Here is a 23,984-nt window from a genome sequence, read left to right as displayed (position 1 = left end):
GAATGATGGCCAGCTTTAATTCTGGCACTAGGAAGGCAGCAACAGGTGGTTCACAGAGCAAGCTGGCTAGCAAAACTAGACATGCTGGCAATCCCTGGATTTGACCGAGAGACCCAGCTTCAACAGATAGGAGGAAGAGTGATCGAAGATGACTCCTAATATCGACTTTGAACCTCCACATGCATGCACACAAAGGTGCATGTTCATCCACACACATGTGCACCTGTACATATGCAAAAACATGCATACACAAATGTAAAATACACACACAAGAAAAGTGGAAAAAGAAAAACAACAAAGCCCTTTACCCAGAAGCCTATGGGAAATGAGCTAACAGCAGCCCCCAGGAGTCTGAACCTTCATACTGTACAAGCTCAGGTGGAACTATAGCTCAGCTGACACCCTGACCACAACCTCCCAGAATGCATGCAACAAATTATTAGCCAGATTCTTGACTCCCAGAGGCCAGTGATGATCACATGTGCTTCTCAAGATACCAAGTCAGTGGTCACACTGTGACACTGTAGTAAAAATGAACAGAGGTCAATATGAGTGAGCTAGACAATTAATAACAGGAACCATGGGGTAACCACTTAGGCAAAAGTGCCATTAGGTCCCCTCACTCACATATCACACCAAATACTGTCTTCCTTTGGATGTAGTTGGTCTAAGAAGATAAGGTATACAAGGCCAAGAAATGAGCCAGCCTGGAGTCTGCCTGAGGGCCTAGCAACAGCCGCTGTCCCTAAACAATGAGAGGCAACCATGCAATGTCAGTGGATTGGGACACGCCCTAAGTGATGGGAGGTAGGTATATAAGGCTCTACCATTGCTGAATAAACCAGTCTGCTGTCTTTTACCTGACTTCTGATATCTGTGCCATTGAGACCATGCCTTCTCACAACATCCCCCAAGGGAGCATTAGGACCCAGCAACATAGTGGGACCTCTAATTTTCTTCTAGTCAACAGAATAAAGCAAAAGTAGCATGAGGAACTCTACATGTTGAAAGCTTTAAATATGAAAACTTAATCCTAAAGAGAAAACACAAGATTTTTATGCCCAGATGTCTGAAAGAATATGTGACTAATGAGGGAAATATTATCTGCAACCCATATCACAAAACGCTAATTTCCCTAATATTTAAATAGTTTTCACAAAAGTAAGAAAAAAATCAGTTAACATCAATTCCACAACAGAAAGGATATGAACAGTTTGTTTAAAAAAAAAAAAAAAAAAAAAAAAAGGAATGATAAAGAGAGTCAGAATTCTGAAAAGATGTTTGCTCACAAGAACGACAATGAAATTCCTAAGTAGGATCAAATGTGTTCACACAGTAGGTTGAAGGCAATGGGGGGAGGGGGGTAGGCGGCTGGCACCCGCACCTTCTGCTGGTAAGGAACAAACTGGTACAACTTCTTCAGAGGGCAGCCATCAAAACCACAAGTTCCCTAGGCTCCCAGGCTCAACAACTGTACCTTCAGGAATATTCAGAATGGTGTGTGTAGAAAGAAGGCCATCCAACAGTAAAGACCTACCCACAGGAGACTACTGCAACCATGTATCATACAACCAGATAACAGAATTACATGAACCATATAACTACAAAGAGGGTGTTTTGGCCTGATACAGGGGGAAAAGTTCAAAAGATAGATGAGGAACTCCTCTCTGCCCTGGCAGGGAAATCTCTGAAATTTATTAGTAAAGAAATAATAAATAATAATCAAAATTGAGACTCCTTCAGGGAGGTATGTAGGGAGGCTGGGGTCAGTCAGAGCAGAAGGAGGTTTTTTACTCTTTACTCTCCCACACATCATAAATACTATACCATCTGGATGCATGTCTTTGTCAAAAAAAAAATCAAATTAATAAGGAAGCTGCACTGGGACTACACACACACACACACACACACACAGCTTCCTCTTTAATAGAACTCAAAATCTAAGAGTTGGTTCTCAAGCAATGGTCAGTGATAAGCTGTACAAAGGGTGGCAGGGTGAGAAAGGGAAGTATTTCTTGTCTATATTCTCTTTCAATTTTATATTACTTTATATGTAGATGTATGTATACATTGTATATGTAGCCAATTTCAAAGCCAATCATTAAAAGATGGCTACACAAGCCACTAGAGATGATACAAACCTGTGATCCCAGCACTGGAGAGAAGCTAGATGCAGAAAGATTGCTAAGAATAATCACTTGGTACACGGTGAAGACGTTTTGCTCTTGTTAGTTTAATAAAGAGCCAACTTTCCAGTAGCTAGGCAGAAAGAGTTTAGGCAAGAGAGCCAGACTAAGAAAACACTGGCGAGAAGGAAGGCAGTCACCAGCCAGTGGCCAAGGAAGCATATGAACGTGCCATGAAAACAAAACAAAACAAAAGGTTCTGCCATGTGGTGGAGCATAGATAAGAACTGTGGGTTAATTTAAGTTGGAAGAGCTAGTTAGTAACAAGCCTTAGCTATTTGACAAGCATTTATAACTAATAATAAGTCTCTGTGAGATTATTTGGGGAGCTGGCAGTCCCAACAAAAAACTCCACCTAGAGAAGGTCATAGGTTTGAGGCCAATCTGAGCAACACAGCAAGACCCTGGCTCAAATAAATTATTAATAATAATAATGATAATAATAGTAAAAGGGCCTGCAAAATGGCTCAGCAGGTACTGGCACCTTTCATCAAACCCAGGGACCTGAGTTAGATCCCCATGACCCATATGCTGGTAGCAGAGAACCAACTTCCTGTCCAATCTCTCATTGATCATTTCCCCTTAATGTCTATACATGCCCAAATTTCCTTTTTTGAACTCCAGTCAGACTAGACTAGAGCCCAGCCACATGGCCTCAGCTGGCCTTCACAGCCTCTGTAGAGGCTCTATCTCCAACACAATCATGTTCTAAAGTATTGGTGGTTAGGGTCTTCACATATGAATTTGAGGTACAAACAATTCAGGCCATAAAAGTAGCCAATATTTCATATTACTCATCTCAAGAAATCCACTGGGGCTAGGAATGTAGCTCACTTAGTAGAGTGCTTGCCCTAGCATGCCCAAAACCCTCTGTTCAATGCCCAGAACTATATGCAACTAGGCATGGTAGTGTATACCTATAGTCTCAGTACTCAAGAAGTAGAGACAAGAAGATCAGGACTTTGGTCATCTTTGGCCACATAGAAGAGTTTAAGTCCAGATTAGGCTACATGAGACTCTATCCCCCACCCCAATCCAGGACAGGGGAAGCCTCAGGGTTGGGGGAGACAACTAAGATAAAATGCTTGTAGTATAAGTGTGAGGACCTGAGTTCAGAGCCCTAGGACCCACACAAAATGGGACACTGTAGTGGAGTGTGATGTGTGAGAGGGCATGTGTAATTTCTCTTCACGTTAGTCAGGCAAGAAACAGAGATAGGAAAATTCCCAGAGGCTCAGAGCATACACAGCTAGGCATATCCATGTGGTAACTAAGAGACCCTACCTCAAACACAGTAGAGGAGAGGACTGACACCCAAGGGTATCCTCTGAGACCCACACTCACCCACTTTTTAAGGCCTCTACTGGTATCCCTATGTCCTTCCAACCTCACTAGCCCTAATTTCAACATGTACTGGGGAAGTTGGAGGATGAATATTCATACCTTACTCAACTTCAGGCAGACTAGGACAGGCAGTGTGCCTCCACAGATGGACCCTAGACCTCAGTTTCCCCCAGTCTTACTGGGGGCCATGGCATCTGTCTCCACCCCGCACTTGGCCCTGCAGTACAGAAGATACCAGTCTGTGTCTGCTTAACAAAAGGAAACCCAGCCTCCACCAAACCAATCAGGGAAACTGCAGCCCCCATTCCAGACCCGAATCAGATCCACGCTGTAATTGTATGGCTTCCCTTTGAGACCACACTGCTCATTAAGATGTCCTAGATTACCAGCATCAGAAAGTCACCACTGAGCCGGCTCAGCAGTGAAAATGAGGGCATGGACTTAGTGGCACTGTCAGGCACTCCACACACAGCCCCTGTCAGGCACCCCACCCCTGACACACACACCCCCATCCACTCATGAGTGCTGAGTGACTCAGGACAGAATGTGTAACACCTCTGAGCCTTGTGCTCCTTGGCAAAACAGAGTTAGTAGCTGATTGTTCCCACGAGCTGCTCTGGCAATTACAAGCAGCTGAGTGGGTTAAGACAGAACTGTGTGATTTCAGCTTCTGGAAGCTAGAAGTTCAAAGTCAAAATGTTGAATGGCTAATTCCTGAGAAAACTCCTTCATGTGTCTCTAGATTTTGGTGGTTGCTGAAAATCCCAGGCATCCCTTGTCTTGCATGAATTCTATCCCAATTGGCCTCTTGTGATCGTCATGTCCCCAGACAATGTGTGTGTTCTAGGTATGGGGGAGGAGACCGGGACAAACAACATGGACTGGGGACAGGGCAGTCAGTAAAGTGCTTGTTATGCAAGCATTAAGATCTAAGTTCGATCTTAGAATGCATGATTTTTACAAAATAGGAAAGCAAAAATTATTTTCAATCCCAGCACCAAGAAGGCAGAGAGAAAAGGGTCCCTAATGATTGCTGGCCAGTCAGCCTAGTATAATCAGTGAGCCCAAGGTCAGTCAGGACCTTGTCTCAAAAGACAAGGTGGAAGCTAGAAAGATGGCTCATGGGTAAGTGTTCACTATGAAAGCATAAGGGCCTGGGTCCAAGCCCAGGATGCACATACAGTTGGATGCAGGCATGTGCACACTGTAATTACAATGCTATGGAGAGTGGAGACTAGGGAACCTCTAGGGCTACATTCAGTAAGGACCCTATCTCAAAGGGGTGACAAGAGTAGGACACCCAATGTCCTCCTGTGGCCTCCATGGGTACACACACCACACATACCTACACTCCAAGAGGTATATCCTAGGGTTGACATATGGCTCCACACAAATGCACACATGTACCCACTTGACTGTACACACACACACACACACACACACACACACACACACACGCACGCACACACGCACACATGCACACACACATCACCACCACCAACAACAACAACAAAGACACCTCTGAAAATCACTGAGTGTCAACACTGATCGAGTAAGATCATCCTAACTTATTACATCAAATGAAAACCCCCTTCCTGCAAAATGTCAATGTCGTATTCATAGATAGGAATATGAATAGCTACTGGACATGTGTTTGGGAGAGACACAATTCAAGATTATTGAGTCGTGACTCCTGATAGGATTAAAGGCAGTGGGGACAATGCCAGGATCACACAGGAAGCTCTCATCTTGCCACACACACAACAGGTTTATGCTACATAGAAGCCTCTCTCCGAAAGATCAAGTCTGGCCTCTATGCTTGCTCCTCATAAAAACAAAGGCTACATGCAAGAAACCAAAACTGTGATGATGGTCTTTTCACACTAACAAGCAAACCAGAAGTTGGTACCAAGTCAGTGATGTAACTACTTTATCAGTGAATCTCTGAAAACAAGGTCTCTATGCACCCAGAAGTTGGTACCAAGTCAGTGATGTAACTACTTTATCAGTGAATCTCTGAAAACAAGGTCTCTATGCACCCATGTGGTGGTTCTGCCAAGGACAAGCCCCACAGGCTACTGTGAAAACAGGAGTTTACTCAAGGGGTAGAGCTCCAGTTCTACCATGCAGCTACCTGCCAGAACAGAAACTTCCAGAGATAAAGCCCTAGAAACAGCACAGGCCATGGAGACAGAAAGCTCAAGCAAGATAAGCCTGAGTAGTCTCACACTGTGGCTCCCTGGAGAGCTGAAAGAGCATTGGACAAGGCAGTGACTAATAGATCATGGGCAGGGCCTTCATTTACCAATCATGCTGCCAGTCACCGGCCCCTCCCTATCACACTGATCAAAACAGCTGCTCACAACTTGAGGGTGGCTTTGACTAAGCTCCTGAAGCCTTAAGCGTCTGCAGAGTAGTTTTTTGTTTTTTGTTTTTCATGGATTTATGCTTGAATATGAGGAAATTAAGTGGCCTGAGAGAACCTGGGATTAACCAACTAGTCAGAGCTTCCATTAAAAGAGAAAAAATGCTGAATAGCTGAAAAGCATCCTTGGGCAGCTGTTCAACAATTCCATTATGAGTTATCAAGGAGGTTCCCTGGGGTTCACACCAACCTGAATGGGGAGCATCTATGGTCAAGGGGCAGGAAGGTAGGGCCAGAAGTGGAAGTCTGGAGGTTCTCTTCACTTCCTGAACCTTCAGTATGAAGACTAGGACAACCAGCACCAAACTTGACTGGTCTGTGAGAGGTGCAGGTGCCACAAAAGACACACAGCATCGCTGGATTTACAGGAGCACTTGGTATGCACACAGGTGAAGGGGTCAAAACTGAAATCTAATATAGAATGTAATGAGCAGATCAATCGGATGGAGGCAAATCATGGTATGGATATGGAGACTTTGGTGAGAAGTTTCCATTTAAATGGTGAGAATAGGCTAGGTACGTGAATTGGGTTTGAGAAATTAAACCAAGAGGAAGGTGAGTCAGCTAAGCCAAACTGATTTCCATTGCTTGGCAGTTTCCAGAATTGGAATCTGTGAACCTATAAAACAATGAAAAAAGAAGAAGAAATCCCAAAAGTTGGGTTTCTTAGCCTAGATCACCTACTTTTTTTGTTTGTTTTTCAAGACAGGGTTTCTCTGTGTAGCCCTGGCTGTCCTGGAACTTACTCTGTAGACCAGGTTGGCCTCAAACTCAGAGATCTGCCTGACTCTGCCTCCTAAGTGCTGGACCACTGTCTAGCTGGATCACCTGCTTTTATACGATGGAACAATGAAAAAACTGTGCCCTCTGTTATTTCATCACCACTGTATGAAAGAAATCAGCTTTTGTTCTATGTGTGTATTGTGTAGGTGTGTGTGTGTGTATGCCTGTGTGTGTACGTGCCTGTGTAGGTTTATGCATGTTTGTGAGCATGCAGATGTGTGGTCAGAGGTTGACCTCAGGTGCCATTTCTCAGGCATCACCCGCTTGGAGAGAGCAGCTCTCACTAAATTGGAACTTGCCCCATCAGCTAGGCTGTCTGGCCCATGAGCCCCAGGGATCCACCTGTCTCTGCTTTCCCAGCATTGGAATTATAAGTGCAACTTCCCACAACTGGCTCTTTGAAAACATGAGTTCTGGAGATCAGGCTCATGTCTCAGCAAGCACTTTATTGATCAAGTTATCTCTCCATCGCCAAGAAATCATATCTTAATATGAAAATATAGCCATAGCTTGTGCTCAGAATCAGGCCTGGTCCTTTAAGTCTAGCAAGGGGAAGTGGAGTGTTTCTTCATTTTCTGCTCTTGTTGGCTGGAGAGTAAAAGTGCTATTGTGGGCCAGAGTGTTCTTATATCACATATCTGGGCCCAGACATATAGACAGTCCTGCTAGGACAGATCTGGATCTTAATGTGGGAGGAGGTGACTAATTTTCTGGTTTGGGGCAGTTGGGGTGTAGGCAAAGGTTTTCTGGGACAGACTCTCACTATGCAAAGGCACTGGAGGCCATTGCAAAAGGCAGGAGTGGATAAAACGTGCTGAAAGAGGGAGGGGACTGAGAAAGCCAGGAGCCCACATTCATTTGGTGCCTACTGGGGCTCTGTAAGTGGGAGCTAATTCTAAATCATCTAACAGATTCTTTGGGGACAGAGACAGTATCATATCCATTTCACAGAAGGAGAAATGGATACTCTGGGTATCTAATATACCTAAGTTTCAGAGTTGGGGTTCAGAGTGAGTCTATCCCCCTAAACTCCTAACTATCTAAGAATCTAGTAGATCTGTGTAGAGTGCTGGTAGTGACATGTCTAGGCACTTTTGTATGTAGTTGCCTTGCAACTCCTGTGACTGTTTCAATTGATTTTGTTGATCCTTATGTGGGTGCTCATCAGTGGGGAATTACACCCATCTCACACAGACACAGACACACACACACACACACACACACCTACACACATGCACACAAATAGAACAAAAACAGCCATTTCTTTCATAGAGGTGATGAAATAATAGAGAGCACATTTTTCATTCTTATTTCATCACATAAAAGTAGGTGGCCTGGGTTAAGAAACCCAACTTCTATGATTTCTTTTCTTCACCCCCCCCCTCATTATTTTATAGGTTCACAGTATTCAAGGCTGGCAACTGCTAACTGAAAATCAGTGCAGCCTTCCTCCTGATTTAATTTCTCAAACCAAATTCACGTGCCCAGCCTATTCTCACCACTTAAATTGAAGCCTCTCACCAAAGTCTCCACATCCACACCATGGTTTGCCTCCAGTCTGCAACTGCCAGCCTAGGCCATGCCCTTGTCACACCCAGAGCCTCCAAGAGAAGGGCCAACCCAGGTCTTTCTGAACAGAGCACCCAGCAAGGCAGAGGCTTGGGCGAGCAGACTCAGCTCATTTCTGTAGTGCTCATTACCAACCACAGAACAGGGGTGAGAGATGAGAAGGACAAGCCTTAGTCGCTGAGCTTCTGAGCTCTGGCCTTCCACTAGGCCTAGCTGTGCTCAGCATAGTCCCTTCATCCTAGCAACCTTGAGGGCATGCAAGAAAATTAAATGAACAAAGCACTTTCCACATGTCTGAGACCTGGGACTCAGTATATGCCAAACAGTAGGAACGCTGAATAAGAGGAGTATTCACAGGAGGGCATGTCCTCTTTCTACCTCTGCCTCTACTGCCCCCTCTACTTCCAGCAAAATGAGTAGATATGACATCCAAGATGTAGCGCACACACTCATCCCTGGCCAGCCTGGAATTCCATCCTAGCACACACTGTACAGCACCTGACATCCGTGTGCAGTTCCTCTTGACAAACTCTTAGTAACTTAGGAGGGGGGAAGCTAGATTCCAACCACACCCACTGTGTTGCCTTACAAGTGAGAGAACAATATGACATTGTACCACCAGTGACATACCGAACAGGCCACTTTAAAGGAGGTTGGCAGACAGGGTGAATAACTCATATACAATGCTGAATTCTTCCTGAGACCAAGCCTACTAATATTTATATGTGTGCATGTTTTTCTCTCCCCCTCCCTCCCTCCCTCCCTTCCTCCCTCTCTGTCTCTCTCTCTCTCTCTCTCTGTGTGTGTGTGTGTGTGTGTGTGTGTGTGTGTGTGTGTGTGTGTGTGTGACCTAAAATCTCAGGCTGTACAAGTGAACAGTAACTAGAAATCAAATCCTACAGACTTTAAACTATTGCCCTTAAGGTCTGGGTTTCCTCCCCCAGCACCTGACACCCTGCCAGGTTATTTCTGCTTTGCTGCTTCTCTATCTCATTATTGATCCGATCACATCTACTTCTGGTTGTGTCTTTACAATGATGTATCTATCTCCATGGTATTGCTTCTATGTGACAATTTATTTTGCAAAGCCAATATTTTACACCTGTTTTGTTTCTCATATACATCAGGCTTCTAACCCACTAAATGTCCTTTCAGTGGTGGATAGGGTCCCGTGCACACAAACACATACTGTATGTGTGCACGGGACCCCATCCACCACAAATCCAAAGAAATTCTCATTTCTTCCCATCCTGCTCCATCCTCCAGCTCCCACATGAAATTTAAACAGAAAAAGGAGGCATTGGTGTGGCCCCTTTAAAATATATACTTTTTATCTTTATTGTCCAAGCAAAGGCCCTGAGTCTCCCTGGTCTCTACAAAGCCTCTTTCATGTACAGTGGCCAAAAGGGCCCCCAGAACTCAGGAGCCTGTCACAAGCAGCTGTTGAGTCAGCGAAGACCATCATGGGGAAGACTGTCAGCAGTCCCCGCCTCCTGACCGGGGCCTCACAGGATGGGCATGCCCTCCTCCATCCAAACTTCAGGATGGAAAAGGGACCTTAGGTGGAGACACAAACATATTGACGGGAGCTATGGCAAAGGGCTACAAAAGCACACTGCATGAAGACAACACTACATAACTCGCTGAACATGGAGAGGTCGAGTTGGTGACCACCTAGAATCTTCACCCTACCAGAGGAGGTAGTAAACACCAATCCAGCTACAAACACTTCATACAATGATGATCTGCCTGCAAGATCCAGCGACAGTGACACAGAAGTTGTGTGTTTCTGTGTCTGAATGTGTTTCCTATATTTTTTCTTTGCCTCTCTTTTGTTTGCTTGCTTGTTTGTTCTCCCCCATTCTTGTTTGTTTGCTTTTGTTTTCTTATTTATTTATTATTATTTTAGATGCCTGTTTGTTTTCTAATGGGAGAAAGAAAAGGTGTCGATTTGGGTGAATGAGGCAGTGAGGAAGATCTGAGATGAGTTGGGAGGGGGAATCATAATCAAAATAGATGAAAGAAAAGCTATTTCAAATGCAAAACTCTTTTTAAAAGCACATGCATAACCCAGCACGGGGAAGCAGAAACAGGCAGATCCCTGAAGTTCACTGGCCAAGTGGTCTAGCTGAAGCAACGAGTTCCAGGTTCAGGGAGAGAGACCCTGTCTCAAAAACAAGGTGGACTGACAGAGGAAGCCACCCTCTGACCTCCACATAAAGAGCATGCACACCGTCACAGACAAACATGTACACACACAACACTGAAAGGGTACAAATACATTTGACGATAGCTGTGAACTCCAGGGTGGGAGAGGACTTAGTGAAATGAGGTAAGTTTTGATAATATCAGCAATATTTTTAAATGCAAATTTAAATGGAACATAATAGTATTTGATAAATCTGAATGATAGGTTGTATGTTATTAGTTATATATTAGCTATATTATATATAATATACTATATGTAATGTTCATACATTTTATATATAGTACTTTATATTATATACTAGTTAATTACTCTATATTAGGATTTAAAGTTGAAAATATATGTTTAAAGAATTTACATTACTTTTATAATTTTTAATGGTTTAGTAACCATTAAATCTTAAGAACAAGCATGAATAAACTGTAATATAGTATGGTATGTTTAACAGTATCAAGTGCGAGGTAGAGGTGGCTTTTTAAAAGCCAGTGATGAATTCTAGGTTGGAAGCTGAACACAGAACAATGGCTTCTAGAGAGTAAGTCTCACTAGCCATGTCTGAAGAATGGACACGCAGCTTTTCAGAGAGACTGCTCAAATAACCACAGCCTGAGTTACACAGACAGAGAGCAAATATACTCCCCAAGACTGCATGTAGCTGGGCAAGGATCACAGACTGGTAGGCAGCATCTCTTCCCAGTCAAGCTGCCCAACATCGTTTTTGAAAACCCAGGAAGAAACAAGAGACCCGGTAGACAGAACTCTTACCTGCATTTTATGCAAGTTTGCATCCACCCACCCACACAGCAGCAAGTGTGGAGGCCTGTGTGCAAATGTTCAGAGAGGAGGCCAGGTTACTGCTAACACTTCCTCAAAAAACAGTGCCTTTTCCCTTTCCTCCACTCTATGCATGGGTGGCACTTCCTCATTAATCCAATGAGGGAAGGACTCAGGATGCATGTGACTGCTACCAGTGCAACTCTGGAGTTAACAGTGGAGTTTGAGTGGATATACAAAGGAGAGCATTCAAAATAATAGTAAAAAGTGTAATAGAGTCGTGCTATGTAAAGATATGTCAGCCCACAGTGAGCCACATACACCACAGTGGCTCCATAAAATATGTTGCCTGTTCATGTCAGAGCTATCTTCGTGTGTGCAAGCACACTTTATAAATGCTATTCAGAGAATAACAAAAATTACATAACATGGTCTTCAGAATGTATCCCTGATTGAATACTTCCTTTAAAACTGCACACACACACACACATACACACACACACACACACCTTTTCTGTCCTTATAACAGGTCCCAAGCTGTCCTCATCATTTCTCACTCACAGACATCCCTTGAAAAGCTGCTGGTGTCAGGCTCCCAGATCAATCTTAATGAGTTTTCTCATCTCATTAGCAGGGAGGACTGATTTTCAAAGACTCCATAGCCAACAGATCCAAGGAGCAGCTGTATGCAGGAGAGACCCCTGGGAGGCTCCCACATGGACCAGTGAGCTCACTGGTCCACTCCCAAATGTAGACATTTTACCACCTACCCATCATTCCTTAGATCTCAACATCACTATTACCAAAAACTTAAAAGAAAACATGACGTATTTGTATCCTCTAAATAAATTCTGACTTCTACACACTAACTAATTTAACATTTAAAGAGCCTTCACTTCCATTATGTTCATTATTTCTTGTGTCTCTTTATGTGGGATGATGAGACATTTGTTGGTTAATGAACATGTTGCCATTAGCAGTGTGGCCTGCTTAATCTATCTTAGTGCTCAATGTCATGTAAACCTGAAGTGATACCATCAAGTCCCCTTGTAGAATGGATTTTATCTCCCTAGCTTTGCATTCTACTTCTCTCTCTTGCTTTTTACTTAATCTCCTATCCGAACAGATGGGTGATATTTTTTTCTGTGTGAGTGTTAGCAACATTTTGTTTGACCTTTAGTCTTATAACTGAGATATATATGTATGTATGTATATATATATGTATATATATACACACACATCAAATACATATGTATAGATATAGACACAGACATAGATACCATCTTTTACTTCCCTTCAATATACTACTTATTGCTGTGCTTCCTTCCTGAAGTCATTTGTGTAGTTGCACAAGTAAATTTTTCCCTTTAAACTAGATCAGAATAAGGTTCTGAGTGTTTAACATTTTTAATAATGATATTTAAATAGAACAGTTTGGCTTTTTTATTAATAAGTTTCTCCCATTGGGTCAGTAAACTATGTGACCCTCCTTCCAACAGAGTTAAGACTCACAGCAGTTTTCATTGACCTGCCATAACTTTTTACATGTGGGGCATGCTAGTCTCATAATGCATGTATCTAATTTATCACCTGGTTTTAAATTGCTCTAATCTATTTCCTTCACAAGGGCCTCCTTTTCTTTTTAAGCCAAGGATATCTCTTGTAATTATCCTTACAAGTCTTTGAAAATCAACGAGACCATTCCAAAATCAAGAGGAGAAATAATTAGTCACCAAAGGGCATGGTTGGCTTGGTCAGATACATTTCATCCCCTGTGGCTTCATCTGGCTCTCTCCCTGATTCATTATCTTCAAAGGTATAGCCACCTCTCCACATCGCCCCCTCAATTGCTTCTTCTAGATGACTTACTGGAAACATGCTGTGTGGCTGACAAGATGCCAAGCACTGAACCAGGTTCTAGAGTGTACCAGTAAAAGACAGAGACAACAAAGAACACAGGGGACCCCACCTGCCCCATAGAACCCACCTCTGTTCAGGAGTTCTTGCCGAATCACATATTTATGGGTGCTTTTAATGTTGTTTCCAAATGAGGATGCAGAGAGGATGGGGTGTGTGTGTGTGTGTGTGTGTGTTTGTGTGTGTGTCTTTCTTGCATGCCTATGAGTGTGCTGGTAAACCTACGTGTGTATATACAGAGACCAAAACAAAATGTCAAATGTCTTCCCCTACCATTTCCCACCTATTGCCTTAAGACACAGTCTCCCACTGAACAAGCGCTTGCTAGTTTGTTTCTGCCACCCCCACCCCCACCCCCACCCTAACACACAATGATGGAGTCATGGGCATTTGTAACCATACCCTGGTTTTTCTGTAGATGCTTGGAATTTGAACTCAGGTCTATGTGAGAGCAAGCACTCTTACCCATGGAGCCATCTCTCAAGACTCTGTTCTCCAAAAAAAAAAAAAAAAATGAACAACTTCATTATGTTTTCAACATCCATTAGCTTTTGTTACACGTTCTTTATCATTGTTTTGAATAACAAAAGAATTTTAGGAATGCTAATTTTAGGCTACATCATAGGCTCCACCCATGATTATACTTTCCCTTTAACATCTTTCATTGATAAAGACTATCCCTAATGCATAAGACATTCTTTCCAGTGTTATCTCTTTGATAGTTGTTATTCACTTTTCTAGTATTACTTCCCTGGGTTCAGGCCAGCAGGGCTCACTGGCTAGTACCATGTTTTTTAATCATGCTTACAAGGATGTTTTTATAAGTCTGCTTTTGAAAAACTGCATTCATTTCTGTTCTGCTCTTTCTTAGCATCAACCTTTTTTTTTTCTTATGGCTTTGGTACTAATGAAATGAATACTCTACATTGTTAATCACTCTTCCATTTTCCTGAAAACTCTTCCATTTTATTTTTATAATGAAAAACAAGTTAAATTTAGAACTTTCCAAACAAAATGAGAGGCTTCAACCAACCATGGAACAAGTATGACTGGGGTTCACTTTTCAGCCATTTCCAATTAGTTAAGGAGAACACTGCTCTGATTCAAAGCGAAGTCTGATGGAAAATGCTCCAGTGGCATCAAAGACACACACCCCTGATTCCCCAGCTAACCTCCCTGGACCCTGCAATAATGAGCAGGGGGAGATTTCTAATGCTGTAAAATTAAACACCCTTTTACTTTCATTTCTCCATGCCAACACATACACAAGTACCCGGCTGCCACCTGGAAACTGGCACCTTGGGTTTACAAGTCTTCTAAATCAAGCTATTCATAAATTCTACTTGCCTCCAGCCCCAGAATAAGCTCAGTGGCTGCCTTCCCTCTTTGTGGCCACTATCCAGGACAGAGACAGCCTCATCCACACAGTGCACTGTTTGTCAAAAATCAATTAGACTTAGCACCAGAGAATTCACCCAATTTATCACCGTCTCTTGATGGCACGATGACTCACTAAAATTAGAGACTGCTTCTCACTCTCACTTCTCTGGAAAGACCTTAGGAGTAAGAGTTTAAAGTCCTAGGGTCCATTCTGATCTGCCCACAACAATTAATGCTTTATAAACTAAAAGAAATAGTAACCTGCAAAGCACTACTGCCTTCCTTGGCTTAGGGAATGAAGACAGAGACAACAGTTCTCAGCATCTTTCTGCAGACTACAGTAAAATACAACCTCATCGGTCTGTATAATATTACTTGTACATGTGTTTTCAGGGCTCTCTGTTTGGTATTGGATAATAACTAGTTGGTGTCTCTTCTCCAGGGATTACTATTTCTCCCATTCTCAGCATTAGTTGCTTGTCATTCTTTGTGTACGGTTAAGTCCTCATGGGGTTTCCCAACCCACTTTAGCATGTCTATTGTTATTGTCCTTGTTTAGCTCATGTTTAGGCAGTCATGTTAGTGATATTTTATGGGATGTAGCTTCTGACACTCCTAGGAGACAAGGTCTCACAGCAAACTCCCTGAACTTCTGACTCTTTGAATCTTTCTGCAATGTTTGCAGTGTTCCCTGAGCCTTAGGTAGCAGAATTGTTTGTAGATGGCGCTATTGGGACTGGCCTCCAAAACTCGGCGTTTTGCCTGGCTATGGTATTGAGAACTATACTTACCTGTGGGTAGAAGGACAAATATGGTAAAATGTGCTAGGGATTATGCCAACTAGTTGGTTTAGTAAAGTAGTCATTATAGGCTCTCCTCCAACATCCATGACTTCACTAGCCCTGGGTAGTTAACTAGGTTTCCGCACTCAAGCATGATTTTCCTCTTGTTCAGTGGATCTTGAATCCAATCAGAAAACCATTGGTTACTACCAAGGTATTATGTGCCACTACTGTACCCTTAGGGTTATTGTGCCCTAAGGTTATTGTTGTGCCCTAGGGTTATTGTTGTGGTTCACAGCATCACAGTTGGGTAGGACTGTCAGCTGCTTTCCTCCTTTGGAAGTTTGCACAGAACCTTCTGGTATCATGAAAGTTCCTCATGGAGGAGGCTTTCAATTGACCTCACCTTTTATTTGGCTTATCTAAAAGAAGACAGAACCAACATATCACCTACCTGAATAAATGTCATAAACCAAAAAAGATGTTGGTACAGCTGTTTTGAAAATAATGAGCAGACAGATGAGCTGGAATAAAGATAGTTAAGAGCATCTTTGACTTTGTAACAGCTTAGACAGAATGGACTTAAGGGCAACAGCACAACAGGTAGGGGTGTGATTTACTGATCACTGACCAGGCCTGGATGAACTTGGCTATGAACATATCTGTATGTTGTCACTTTCATCAAGTTCTGAACTGCCAGGGTTGAATGTACCTACAGTTTAAAATATCTTTCAAAAGATGACACTCAAACATGGCATTGAAATAAAAAATGTGATCATAAAAGACAGGGAATGAAGCCAAATGAGTTAATACTAAAGCTAATCTCACTGAGGGGAAAAAAAAAAAAAGTACAATTCCTTATTTTCTTGGTAGGTAAAAGCCAAGGATTAAGAAACTTAAAAGAAAAAGTTGTTCCCAAATAGCTGCAGTCCCATCACCATGGGTTTAGGAAACAAGGGAAGACAAGTTTTGATCCACAGGAGATGAAGAAAGTGCTGAAGACTCCTGAATATCAAAGATGTGTCCAATGAGAGCAGGGACGTGCACAAGTGGCTCACAGCAGAACTGAGGAAACACATACAAGAAAGCAAGAAAAGATGGGCTGCAACCAGAGGCAGGCATGAACTCACTGCACTCTGCCTGTGTGTACATGTCTATTTACCCATGAATCCATGAATCTTCAGATACTTCACAGTAGTTACTTAGTGAAATGGAAGGCTTTAATGTTTCATTGTTATACTTCTTTCCTGCCCAGATTCTGGGCCTGAGTATTCTGGTGGTGTTTTTAATTGGCCATAACAGCATCCCACCTGACAGAGTAGACCTTCAGTGAACAGAGCTGTTCCTACTCTCCTCAGCATCACATAAGAAACAAGAAACATGACACAAATGCTTAACCAAGTCCCAGGCCTTGAGGCATGTACAATGTAGTAGGGGTTAGTCAGCACAGGTAAAATGTAAGGAAGGTATATACAGTGTGCCCTCAGTATCCACCTGCAGGTTTCACACCTGTACATTCAAACAATTCCTGATAAAAGTAACATGGAAACGGGCTAGGGCAATGGCTCAGTGAGTGGTAAGACGATCAAAAGTATGTGGATATGGGCCGGGGAGATGGCTCTTGTGGAAACAGGCTAGGGTGATAGCTCAGTGGTAAGTCTACCTACTCTGAAAGCATGAGGGCATGAGTTCACATACTAAGTAACCACCTAAAAAGCCAGGCATGGGTGCATATATAACCTATAGCTCCAAGATTTGTGGTACAAAGGGAGGATGTCCCATGTTCATTGACCAGCCATCCTAGCCAAAACAGCCAGCATTTGGTTCAGTAAGAGACCCTGTCCCAAGGCACTAAGACAGAGAGCAACAGAGGAAAATACAATGGCCTACCTACTCTCCATATACGTACACACACCCCCACACACACACATATACATCACACATGCGCACAAAGCACCACACACATACACAAACTTAAATAACTGGGAAAATGCATCTCTTCTGGACAGGACAGACTTCCTGTCATTATTCCTTTATTGATTTACTGTAATAATCACTCATGCAGTGTTTTAAGTATTGTTTAAGTATACTGAGGCTAATTAAAGTACATAGGATGAACATTAAGTTGTATGCAGATGTGAGCATCGGTGGTGTCTAAGTGGGATTCTAGAACCAGTCCCCAAGGACACCAAGCAACAAAGGTGTACATATACATGTGCACACGTACACACGCACGTGCTCACACACACACACACACACACACTTACTTTGGACCAATGAAGACTAGTGTCTGATATCCACATAAATAATCAGATCTCAGAAAGGCAAAGCTTGAGAAGTCTTAAAACACCAACACACATATTACCATAAAAAGATTAGCAAACTCACATCCATCTGTAGGTCTTTCCCTTCTACATAGCTTTGCACTTCTGAGCACTACAGAGCATCAGTGTGTGTAGGGCTGATATCACACTATTGGGCATATGAATGAGGCTTAAGACACAGGTTCTGGTTACTCGAAGACAAAAAGGAAAAGGATAGCTGAAAGCTTGGGAAAGCAGAACGCCTCAGTAGAAAAGGCTTTCAAAGACTGAAACAAATGTGCCTGGAGGGAAGGCCTCCGCTTTCCCCTCTGGGAACCTGCTTCCTTCATTCTGCAAGTTCAAGCATCAAAGAAGGCAGGAGCCAACCAGTTAATATGGCTCATCTGAAGAGACAAGGAAGGAAAAAACTTAAGGAAGTCTGGGACCAAACAAAGAAAAGGACAGCTGCAAGGCGAGGAGTCTTAAAGCAACACAGAACAGAACTTTAAAACAATATGGTGTGAACTGAAAAACAAAACAAAACAAAAAAACCTTGCTAGGAGCATAGATAAGTTCCTCACAACCTACAGAACTGCCCCAAGTTATTCAGGCTTTTGATACCCACTAAAGAAATCACAGAGAAGGAAGGGGGCTTAGAAAGGCGATCCCTAGCTCTATGGAGTGAAGGAAGAGAGACTTCCAGGGTTAAGATTTCAACACATGATTCTCAAGGCAAAAATCCAGGCAGCATGTTCTCCTTCAGCCCGCAGGCTCTAAGCACAGGAACATCCCAAGATTAACACTCAGCGAGCCAGGTGGCTTTTGGTGTCAGCTACCACCTCTCGAGGATAAGCTTTATTGGCATATGTCTCTTCCCAGGGAGTCAAAAGCTGCAGTCAAAATTTCCAAATGTTTTTACTACAGCACAATGGGAAAGTGAGAGGGAAGGCTGGCATCCAGGGCATTTCTAATTCAGGGTATTTTTACATCTTTGCACTTGTGTGGATCCAGATGCATAAAGACAAGTACAGTGAAGTAGAATGTAATCCAGCAGAGATTTTTAGGGTGGACAACAATGCTCACAATGAATAGCAAGAAAGCTGGCACCCAACTACACAGGAGGTTTTCAAGTTGGTAGTATCCAGAGAGATTACCAATTGTTACCATATGAGACAGTCCTACACAACAAACAACTATTCACTCTAAAATGTCAATGGCTCTAAGGCTACGAAACCCTAGACTAGACTAACCTCATTCCTGGAAGCAGCTATGGGAACCCTCACAATCCTAATTCAGATAAGCGTTTGTTATCCCTCTTGAATGAACAGCTACAGCAACTCAGGAGTCTACTCATTCTGCTGAGCATATTAAACAACCTAGCAAATGATATGATCAGCAAATGTTGCATTTTCACAGTAGCTGGCCACACTCCCAACAAAAACAATAGAGAAGTATCCTTAGCAGCCAAGAAAGTATTCTTCACAGCCATTCCAATGCAAGTAGGGTGCAGTCCTTAAAACACCTCACTGGTTGCTGAGTAGACAGTGCAAAGAGAAAAAGAAAGGGAAGAAAACTCAATAGCCAAAAAATAGATTTGTCCCTGAAGTATCCCATAACTAATACAGCTCTAACACCTTAACATGTGTCATAGCTCATCTTTTCATTTTTATTTATACAAAATTTATACAAAATTATTTATACACAGGGCCTAACGAATGAGCACCCTGGGGTTTGTTCCATTCCAGTCAGCAAAGGTGCCTTGGCTTACAGCATCCTCTTCACCCATATGTATGGTAGAGCTGAGGTTAATATGGCAAACCTACATCTTCACACAAAGATTGAGATCTGTTGAAAGTTCCCACTATAACTATTAGTGAGTCCTTTAGAGACAGCTGGTGCCACTGTAGAATAAGTTCAGGGCATTATCCATTCAATGAACAGATCTGACGAAGGGGATAGTGTTGATGGGCAAACTCTATGGTGGTTGTATTAAATCACAAAAGTCCCTGGCAGAACAAACTCAGGAGCACTGCCCATGAGGCTGGAAAGGGTTGAGAAAAGCTTGTGTTAGAATTTAGACTTCAGTCCACACCATGGTGCCTAGAAAACCATTGATCCCTCGATCCCTTTAGGAGCCACAGAATGAGATGCTGTTACTTGCTACCTGAGCTCTTTGGAAAAAGTCAAGTTGTTTTCAGTGGCAAGATGAACATTCCATATGTGGGACTTGGGCCATGAATCCTGGGGTCCCTTCATCTCCCGTGCAAATGGACAAGGCTTTTAAACAATAATAGCACATCACATAATTTCCCAATCCCCAAATTTTCCCAACTGCTTCAGAATTATCAGGCATAGAATAAACATCACTCAGTCGCAGGGCACTTAATTAGCATGAATGAAGCCCTTGTTTTATTCCCAGCACCACATAACCAGGGTGAGGTGGCCCATGCCTATAACCCCAGTACTTAAAAGACAGATACAAGAGAATCAAATGTTCAAGGTTGTCCTCATCTGAATAGTTCAAGGCTGATAGTTAGAGACCAGCCTGAGCTACATAAAACCCTTCATCAGTAAACCAAAACAAGAACAACAAAAACCATGGTGGTGGCAACACAAGCCCACTATCAGCTTATTCTGGCAACTTTGGTTTCTGACAGGGTTTAAGGCCAGAAATTGACTAGCTTGCCACTTACTAGTCAAATCCCCATCCCCTTCCTTCCTAACAGATGTTAAAATACATAACCTAGTAAGCTATCAATGAAAATGAAAACAAAAAACAAAACAATACCTCACATCCCAGTAGGGAGCCCCAGAGACAACCCTCTGAAGTGAAAAACAACAAGGTGTGTTTATTTGTACTTTCTGTGTAGTTGTTGGACCAGGATAGGCTATGTGCAGCTACTCTAATGGTTAAAACATAAATAAAACCCACCCTTAGGCCATGAAGCAGATCCTTCCAGGAGAAAAAGTTAAGAAGCACACTGCTGCCAGGAGAGGAAATCCAACCTCTTCCCAGTCTTCCCTGACCAGAGGAGAAGGTGCATATATGTGTGTGTGTGGGGGGGGTGCTTAGCAAAAGCCAGCCAGGAAAGAAGACCAACCACCTACCCACTCACCTTCACATCCACCTTTCAAAATATCTAAAGACTCACACACTTGAACCCACCATGTACATCACCCAGGTGCCAGAAAACAGGGCATCAGATGAAGTGCTGTAGGGCTGAAGCGATCTAGCCTCTCCAGCATGAAGTATTAAAGAACACTGACAGCCACAACCAATGCTTCACCTCCTTAAGGCAAATGCTAAAACAAAGGAAGAGAAAGCATGCACCAAGGTGCCTCAGAAAGTTCCTGAACAACAAAGTGCTTTGAATGGTTCTTGGAATAGCAGTGGCCTTCTAGTCTCTTAAAGACCCAAGACTTGGACTTATGGCTCAACTCGGACCCCAGGTTTCCTCTATAGACTATCAGGAGGTAAAAATCCAATGTCCTGGCCACTATACCCCTCTGTTATTAACTTTACAGGAAAGGATTTGGGTACCTTTGAGACAAAGTTACCTGCTCCAACAGGTAACAACCCAGCTCTGTTTCCCACACTTGGTTCTGGGAATAAAACAAAAACACAGTTCAGGCTTTAAGAAATGATACTTAGGGGGAACTTCAGTGGCACAATCTGTTAGCACGTGGTACTTATACAAAAATGATGCTTAGGATAAGAAGAAAACACTTCAACCCACTTAAAGGACCTAGAGTAAGAAGTCATGGTAATCCAAAGCCACAACCAACTTCTGTCAAGGAACACTGCAATGGCTCTCTGTCCCTACCCTAACCCAACTTTATAGGTCCCTGTGACTCCTTCAATGATTTGAGCTCCAAGTTATACATCCACAGGCATATTAAATAACTATTGCTTACAGGGAGAAATACGTATAATTTTTGTGAACTTAAGATTCGACCCGCTACAACACAGAGATGTGATAATTAGTGTCCACTGGCCATAAACAGTGGACACACACACACACACACACACACACACAGAGTGGGCTTGGATGTTGCCAGGGGACATGCCATTGCTATGTGAATTAAATGTGTGAATCCAGGCAGATCTTCATGTCTGAGATGCCCTGGAACTGAGCCTGCTCTAACAGCCTCCAAATAACTTGCACCTGCTTATAGCTGCCTAATTCATTTTCTCCTCCCTCCCTCCCTCCATCCTTCACTCCCTCCTTCCCTGCCCCCCTCTCCCATAACTCAAGACAAACAGAACACAGGGCCTCAGACCTGGTCAAAAAAAAAAAAAAAAAAAAAAAAACCACAGCCACCACAGGAGTCTAGCCCTTCACTGGAAGCTGAGCAAACCCCACAAACATTTAAATGGAGTCTCAGAGGAGTAGGGATGATGTCTTGGGGGTGGGGGCGGCCAGTGGGTTGGGAAGATGCTCAGGACCCGCGAATTCCAGGAAGGGTTCCCTGTCATCTGCAAGGGGTAGCTCAGAATGGACTTCTCCCGACAAATACTTCTAGGAGCATTAGGAGAAATCCAATATAAATTAGACATGTGAGTGACCCAAACAGTGCAAGGAATCTTCAGAAAATTCAGTGAGCATCAGCTGCCCAGAAATAAACATTAGGGGTTAAGGGTGGGCAGGACTGAGGAGGGACTGTTGACAGCTGTGGCCGGCGGGCAGAGGCAGAGGGGAAGGGCTCCAAGTTGGAATTCGGAGCGTGCCCACATCAGCAGAAAAGTTCCTGGGAACAGCACTCTGCCTGGGAGGGACCCTGCGGGTCTCAGGATACAGGCGCTCTGAGATGCAGGGACCAACGGTCGTTAGAGGAAGCACCGAGTCCTCTCCTCTGTTCCCAGCTGCCCGCAGGTTAAGGCGTCTGCGACAGACAGAAGTTAAAGATCTGCTCCCAGGATGAGCGAGTGGTTCCCATGTCCAGTCCCACTGGATCTCACTATTCCCAAACCAGACACAGTCCCAGGAAGGAGAGAAAGGAAGCTGGGATGCAGTCGCAGGGGCAGGGTAGATGAGAGAGTGAGGCAGGAAAGTGTATATTAAAGGCTGCGGGCGTCAGGGAAGACCCGAAATCAAAGTAGAGTACTCTCCTTCCCCTCCTCCGTTCCCAGCACATTGAACCACACTCGAGCTACGCCCAATCCGGACGGCCGCCGGGCTCCAGGGAGCGGGCGCCACACAAAGCTCCGCCCGCGAACACACGACAACAGCACCCGGCGCGCCGGCCCACACAATAGCACGGCGCGCGCCCCGCCGCGGCCCCTCGCGGGGTCCCGGCCAGCCAGGCGCCCGGGTCCGCCCTCCACGGACACCCACGCCCGCAGCCCAGGCCCGCGAGCGGAGCAGGGACGATCACGAACAGCCCCCACGCCCCGGGCCCGGTGAAGTGCGTCGCGAGCCCCCCACTCACCCGCGGTGCTGCTCAGCAGCAGGCACAGCGGCCCTAGCAGCCACATGGCGCGGCCGCCGCTCCGCTGCCCAGCGACGTCGCTGCCCCGCGGCCTCGGTCAGGCCCCGCCCCTCGGCGCCGACCACGCCCTCTCGCCGGCCTGGCCACGCCCCTGCCCTCCCCGGCCGGAGGGCTCAGCCAAGTTCTGGGAGCTCACGGCTGCGACTCTCAGCCTGTACTCTGCCCTAGGGTCCTGGTTGGTAGGGTTCCACAGATCCAGTTCTTGCTACCTCAGGGGTCAGACTTAGGAGGCCCTCATAACTGGCCCTGCTTTGCGCTCGGCCCCATTCCCCTGTTCTACATCCTAAGGGATGCGAGAGTTATTTCCCCAGAGCTAAGGTGGATTCTTAACTGCAAAAGTGCTTTCAAGGAGAGAAAGAAGTTCAAAGAACCCGTTCTTAGGAGAAAATGGATTTTGTTTTTGTGAGGATGAAATACCACCATTGCTTCTCAAACTCCAAGATGCGTCAAGCAGGCCTGGGGACCCTGTTAAAAAGCACACTCCAACTCAATAGGTATGCATTTCTAACAAGCCAAGTGATTCTGAATATGGTTCCTGGAGCCACCTGAAGAGCAAAGAAGAAAGGTCATCCTGAGACCTAAGAACACTGAGACCACCCCATGAGCTTCGGAGAATTTTAAGGCCCCTAAAAATTTAGTTTCTATTGCTTGGGCATTATATGTTTTTTTTTTTTTCTTTCTTTCTTTCTTCTTTCTTCCTTTCTTCAGAAAAGCATATTATAGGGCTGGAGCACTGACTCAGCAGTTAAGAGTACCTGCTGCTCCTCCAGAGGACCCACCTGGCAGCCTCTAACTCCAGATGTATGCAAACCAGTAACTTCTGAG

General features: G+C 44.1%; 1 protein-coding gene across 3 annotated transcripts in view; it reads right to left on the bottom strand.

Moving 5' to 3' along the window:
- Positions 1–23,215, bottom strand: part of Ldlrad3 (low density lipoprotein receptor class A domain containing 3) — a 227,897-nt gene extending 204,682 nt beyond the window's left edge. For all 3 annotated transcript variants that reach the window (XM_051184082.1, XM_051184083.1, XM_051184086.1), the window contains exon 1: positions 23,100–23,215. In XM_051184082.1, the coding sequence (XP_051040039.1) occupies positions 23,100–23,145 (46 nt within the window). In that variant the 5' untranslated portion in view covers positions 23,146–23,215. The remainder of the gene's footprint in view (positions 1–23,099) is intronic.
- Positions 23,216–23,984: the final 769 nt, after the last annotated feature.

This window comes from Phodopus roborovskii, unplaced genomic scaffold, assembly GCF_943737965.1.
Source record: "Phodopus roborovskii unplaced genomic scaffold, PHOROB, whole genome shotgun sequence".
Lineage (NCBI taxonomy): Eukaryota > Metazoa > Chordata > Mammalia > Rodentia > Cricetidae > Phodopus > Phodopus roborovskii.
Note: the sequence above shows the minus strand (reverse complement) of the source record. Positions and strands in the feature narration are given on the sequence as shown.